Genomic DNA, 5983 nt, shown 5'->3' on the forward strand with positions numbered 1-5983 from the left:
TCCCCTGGCTGTCCCCACTCTCCCCAGTGTCCCCGCTGTCCCCTGGCTGTCCCCAGTGTCCCCAATGTCCCCTGGCTGTCCCCAATGTCCCCTGGCTGTCCCCAGTGTCCCCAATGTCCCCTGGCTGTCCTCAGTGTCCCCAATGTCCCCAATGTCCCCAATGTCCCCGCTGTCCCCTGGCTGTCCCCAATGTCCCCTGGCTGTCCCCAATGTCCCCAATGTCCCCGCTGTCCCCTGGCTGTCCCCAGTGTCCCCAATGTCCCCTGTGTCCCCCCAACGTCCCCTGGCTGTCCCCAGTGTCCCCAATGTCCCCTGTGTCCCCCCAACGTCCCCTGGCTGTCCCCAGTGTCCCCAATGTCCCCTGTGTCCCCCCAACGTCCCCTGGCTGTCCCCAGTGTCCCCAATGTCCCCTGTGTCCCCCCAACGTCCCCTGGCTGTCCCCAGTGTCCCCGCTGTCCCCTGGCTGTCCCCAGTGTCCCCAATGTCCCCTGGCTGTCCCCAATGTCCCCTGGCTGTCCCCAGTGTCCCCAATGTCCCCTGGCTGTCCCCAATGTCCCCCCAATGTCCCCTGGCTGTCCCCAATGTCCCCTGGCTGTCCCCAATGTCCCCCCAATGTCCCCTGGCTGTCCCCAGGCCTTCCGGCAGCTCTCCCATCGCTTCCACGGGAAGGGCTCGGGGAAGATGAAGACGGAGAGGAGGATGAAGAAGTTGGATGAGGAGGCGGTGAGGGGGATTTGGGGGGATTTGGGGAATTTTGGGGGGAATTTGGGGCATTTTTAGGCATTTTTGGGCATTTTTGGGCAAATTTTGGGACTTTTTTTGGGGATTTTTTGGGGGATTTTTAGGACCCACCCCATGCTCTCATTGGGGTCTCCACTCACATTTTGGGGTCTCCTCTCCACTTTTGGGGTCTCCTCTCCCATTTTGGGGTCTCCACTCCCATTTTGGGGTCTCCTCTCCCATTTTGGGGTCCCTCGTGGCGCTGCTGAAGGTTTTGACCCCAATTTTGGGGTTCTTGGGACGTTTTTGAGGTCGTTGGTCCAAATTTTGGGATCCTCCAGCCTGATTTTGGGGTCCCCCGGAGGCTTTTGGGGTCCCCCCAGCTCCACTGGGGAATTCCAGCCCAATTTGGGGACCTGCAGCCCCAATTTTGGGGTCTCCCCTTGGTTTTGGGGTCTCCACTCCAATTTTGGGGTCCCCACTACCCCGGGAATAGGATCAGAGGATTCCTTTGGGATTTTGGGGTTTTTCCCAGGATTTTTTTTTGGGAATTCCCAGAGTTTTTGTGCTCGCCCTGATTTTGGGGTCCCCCTCTGATTTTGGGGTGCAGCCACCAAAGAAGAGGAGCCCCAATGTCCCCCCAATGTCCCCCCAGTGCCACCCTGGGGACGGCAGCCCCCAAAACTCGGGGGGTTCCCTTTGGGATTTTGGGAATTTTTTGGGGCTGTTCCCAGGTTTTTTGGGGTGGCCCTGATTTTGGGGTCCCCCTCTGATTATGGGGTGCAGCCACCAAAGAAGGGGAGCCCCAATGTCCCCCAGTGTCCCCCCAGTGCCACCCTGGGGACGGCAGCCCCCAAAACTCGGGGGGTTCCCTTTGGGATTTCGGGGATTCTCGGGGTTTTTTCGGGGCCGTTCCCGGGTTTTTTGGGGTGGCCCTGATTTTGGGGTCCCCCTCTGATTATGGGGTGCAGCCACCAAAGAAGGGGAGCCCCAATGTCCCCCAGTGTCCCCCCAGTGCCACCCTGGGGACGGCAGCCCCCAAAACTCGGGGGGTTCCCTTTGGGATTTCGGGGATTCTCGGGGTTTTTTCGGGGCCGTTCCCGGGGCTTTTGGGGTCCCCCTGATTTGGGGGTCCCCCCTCGTTTTTGGGGCGCAGCTGCTGAAGAAGATGAGCTCCAGTGACACCCCCCTGGGCACGGTGGCGCTGCTGCAGGAGAAGCAGCGCGCGCAGAAGACGCCGTACATCGTCCTGAGCGGCTCCGGCAAGAGCATGAACGCGTGAGCCGCAAACTGGGGGGGACTGGGAGGAACTGGGGGGGACTGGGAGGAACTGGAGGGGACTGGGGGATGGACTGGGAGCACTGGGATGGACTGGGATGGACTGGGAGCACTGGGCCGCTGACCCCTCCCCCCTTTCCCTTGCAGGAACACCATCACCAAGTGAGGGGACACCTGGGGACCCCTTGGGGACATTGCTGGACACCCTGGGGACACTTTGGGACTCCTCAGGACAGCCCTGGCTGGGGACACCCCTGGGGACATCCCTGGAACCCTGGGGACACCCTGGGGACACCCTGGGGACACCCCTGTCCCCCTCCCCGCCCCTGGGGACAATAAAAGCCTCCGGGAGTCACTCTGTGTCACCGGTGTCACCGCAGGGGGAGGGGACACACAGGAGCCACCCCGGTGCCACCAGCGTCCTTTATTGGGGAGCGTCCCCCCCCCGCCCCGTGTCCCCCCTGTCCCCAGTGTCCTTGGGCTGCGGGGCCTCTGTCCCCACGCTGTCACTCGTGTCCCCCGTGTGTCCCCGGCTGCCGCGCTCCGAGCTGTCCCCGGTGTCCCCATCGTTGTCCCCGGTGTCCCCATCGTTGTCCTGGGTGTCCCCATCGTTGTCCCCGGTGTCCCCATCGTCCCCTTCGCTGTCCTGGGTGTCCTCGTTGTCCTCCTCATCATCCTCGTCGCTGTCCCCGTCGCTGTCCCCCGTGTCCTCCTCGCTGTCCCCAGAGCTGTCCCCGGTGTCCCCAGAGGTCCCCCCCCGGTTGGTGTTGACAAAGAGCCCCTGGTTGTCACTGGGGGGGTCACACGGGGGGGTCACGGTGTCCCCAAAGTGCCACCGTGTCCCCAAAGTGCCACCGTGTCCCCAAAGGGTGGCACCGTGTCCCCAAAGTGCCATCGTGTCCCCAAAGTGACACCGTGTCCCCAAAGGGTGACACCGTGTCCCCAAGTGTCCCCTTGACCCCCCCATTCTGAGCCCCCTCCCCATTATTGCCCCCATTAATGACCCTAATTAACTCCCCCAATTATCACCCCCCCATTATAACCCCCCCAATTATCACCTCCAATTAATGCCCCCCAATTAACCCCCCCAATTACCACCCCCCAATTAAGGTCCCGTTATTGTCACCATTAATGACCCCAATTATCACACCCCCAATTATCACCTCGAATTAACCCCTCCAATTACCACCCCCCAATTAAATTGTTATTGTCCTCATTAATAAACCCCAATTAACATGTCCATTACCCCAAATTAATTAAGACAGTTATTACCTCCACTTAACACCTCCAATATCCCAAGTTAATTAAGATCCCATCGTTACCCCAAATTAACAGCTCCATTACCCCAAATTAATTAAGATCCCATTATTGTCCCCCAATTAATGCCGATTATCACTCCCCAATTAACACCTCCATTAACCCCAATTAATTAAAATCCCATTATTACCCCTTAATTAATCCCCATTACCATCCCCCAATTAACACCACCTCCTTGCCCCCAATTATCAAATTAAAATCAAATTAAACCAAATCCCAATTAACCCAAATCACTTCACACCCCCATTACCACTCCCCAATTAATTAATTACCCCTAATTAACTCACCCCTCCCGTGGGTTTTTCCTCTCCAGGGGCGCGAAGGCCTCGGGCCTGGGGGGGAGGGGCGGTCACAGGGGGGATTTTGGGGGGGATTTGGGGGATTTTGGGGTTTTTTTGGGGGTTTGGGGCATTTTGAGGTGATTTAGGGGGGTCTAGGGTGGTTTTGGGGCATTTTGGGGTGGTTTGGAAGTTTTTTTGGAGTTTGGGGGTGTTTTGGGGGTTTTTTTGGGGGGTTTTCTTTGAGTATGGGGTATTTTGGGGGCGTTTTTGGGGTATTTTGGGGTTTGGGGGGTATTTTTGGGGCAGTTTTGGGGTATTTTGGGGTTTGGGGGGTATTTTTGGGGCAGTTTTGGGGTATTTTGGGGTTTGGGGGGTATTTTTGGGGCATTTTTTGGGGTATTTTGGGGGTATTTTAGGGTTTGGGGGGTATTTTTGGGCAGTTTTGGGGTATTTTAGGGTTTTGGGGGGTATTTTTGGGGCATTTTGGGGTGTTTTTGGGGTATTTTAGGGTTTGGGGGAGTATTTTGGGGCAGTTTTGGGGTATTTTAGGGTTTGGGGGAGTATTTTGGGGCAGTTTTGGGGTATTTTAGGGTTTGGGGGAGTATTTTGGGGCGTTTTTGGGGTATTTTGGGTATTTTGGGGTATTTTGGGGTTTGGGGGGTATTTTTGGGGGGATTTTGGGGTATTTTAGGGCGTTTTTGGGTTTTTGGGCCGTACCAGAGCCCCTGGCGCTGCAGCGAGCGCACGTGGGGCGGGAGCAGCACCAGGGAGATCTCAGCCTTGACCTTGGAGCCCTCCAGGATGGGGTCGACCAGCAGGAAATCACCTGGGGGGACAAAGGGGACACTGAGGGGACACTGAGGGACATTGGGGACATTGGGGACACTGAGGGGACATTGGGGACACTGAGGGGACAGTGGGGACACACTGGGGACACTGAGGGACTGCAGCATGGGATCGACCAGCAGGAAATCACCTGGGGACAGTGGGGACACTGAGGGGACACTGAGGGACACCAGGGGACAGTGGGGACACTGAGGGGACATTGGGGACACTGAGGGACAGCAGCATGGGATCAACCAGCAGGAAATCACCTGGGGACAACGGGGACATTGGGGACACTGAGGGGACATTGGGGACATTGGGGGACACCGAGGGACAGCGGGATGGGACTGACCAGCAGGAAATCACCTGGGGGAAATTGGGGACACTGAGGGACAGGGGGGTCATCAGGAGACACTGAGGGGACACCGGGGGACAGACGGACACAGGGACAGGGACAGTGTCCGGGGTGGGGAGGGGGCGGCAGGGGGACAGTGGGGGAGGACACAGCAGCGCCAGGGTGACAATGGCCCGGTGACAAAAACCAGCCTGGTGACAATGACAAGGAGGCAGTGACCCGGTGCCCTGGTGACAATGGCGCAGTGACAATACCCTGGTGGCAGCGGCAGGGTGACAATGACAAAGTGACAATGCCACAGGACAGTGCCAAGATGGCAATGACACGGTGACAATGACAGGGTGATGACGCCACAGGACAGCGGCAGGGTGACAGTGACAAGGTGACACAGGACAATGACAGGGTGGCAATAGGAGGGTGACACTGACAGGGTGACAATGACAGGACAGCGACACAGAACAGTGCCAGGGTGGCACAGGGGCAGTGACAATGACACAGGACAGTGACAAGGTAACAGTGACAGGGTGACACAGGACAATGACAGGGTGGCAATGGCAGAGTATAGTGACAGGGTGACAATGGTAGGGTGACAGTGACACACGACAGCGACAGGGTGGCACAGGGGCAGTGACAAGGTGACAGTGACATCGGTGGTGGCAGTGTCACCTCTCTTGATCCAGATGTGGCTCCGGAAGCGCGGGGGCAGTGACAGGGTGACAATGACAGGGTGACAATGACACAGGACAGTCACACAGTGGCAGTGTCACCTCTCTTGATCCAGATGTGTCTCCGGAAGCGCGGGGGCAGTGACAGGGTGACAATGACACAGGGGCAGTGACAGAGTGACACAGTGACAGGGTGGCAGTGTCACCTCTCTTGATCCAGATGTGTCTCTGGAAGCGCGGTGGCAGTGACACGGTCACAGTGACACAGTGAAACAGTGACAGTGGCAGTGACAGGGTGACAATGACAGAGCGACAATGACACAGAGCAGTGGAAAGTGGGGGGACATCGGGGACATTGGGGACACTGGGGACACCGAGGGGACATTGGGGACACAGGGGACAGTGGGGACATCAGGGGGACACTGGGGACAGTGGGGACACTGAGGGGACATTGGGGACACTGAGGGACAGCAGCATGGGATCAACCAGCAGGAAATCACCTGGGGACAACGGGGACATTGGGGACACTGAGGGGACATTGG

At 58.0% G+C, this 5983-nt stretch overlaps 2 protein-coding genes across 2 annotated transcripts in view; one reads left to right on the plus strand and one right to left on the minus strand.

Moving 5' to 3' along the window:
* The window catches only part of LOC121340620 (U4/U6.U5 tri-snRNP-associated protein 1-like), a 5524-nt gene extending 3171 nt beyond the window's left edge, over positions 1-2353 (plus strand). The window contains exons 3-6 of the mRNA XM_041413490.1: positions 634-723; positions 1877-1998; positions 2146-2191; positions 2261-2353. Coding sequence (XP_041269424.1) covers positions 634-723; positions 1877-1998; positions 2146-2164 — 231 coding nt within the window. The 3' untranslated portion in view covers positions 2165-2191; positions 2261-2353. The remainder of the gene's footprint in view (positions 1-633; positions 724-1876; positions 1999-2145; positions 2192-2260) is intronic.
* Positions 2354-2407: 54 nt separating this feature from the next.
* On the minus strand, positions 2408-5604 carry EIF1AD (eukaryotic translation initiation factor 1A domain containing; the record flags this gene model as incomplete). Its single annotated transcript, XM_041413491.1, has 4 exons — positions 2408-2789; positions 3603-3647; positions 4314-4422; positions 5544-5604. Coding segments are annotated over 4 exons (582 nt in total), but the record flags the coding sequence as incomplete, so codon positions are not given.
* Positions 5605-5983: the final 379 nt, after the last annotated feature.

This window comes from Onychostruthus taczanowskii, unplaced genomic scaffold (genome assembly GCF_017590055.1).
Source record: "Onychostruthus taczanowskii isolate IOZ18803 unplaced genomic scaffold, ASM1759005v1 scaffold418, whole genome shotgun sequence".
NCBI classification, from domain to species: domain Eukaryota; kingdom Metazoa; phylum Chordata; class Aves; order Passeriformes; family Passeridae; genus Onychostruthus; species Onychostruthus taczanowskii.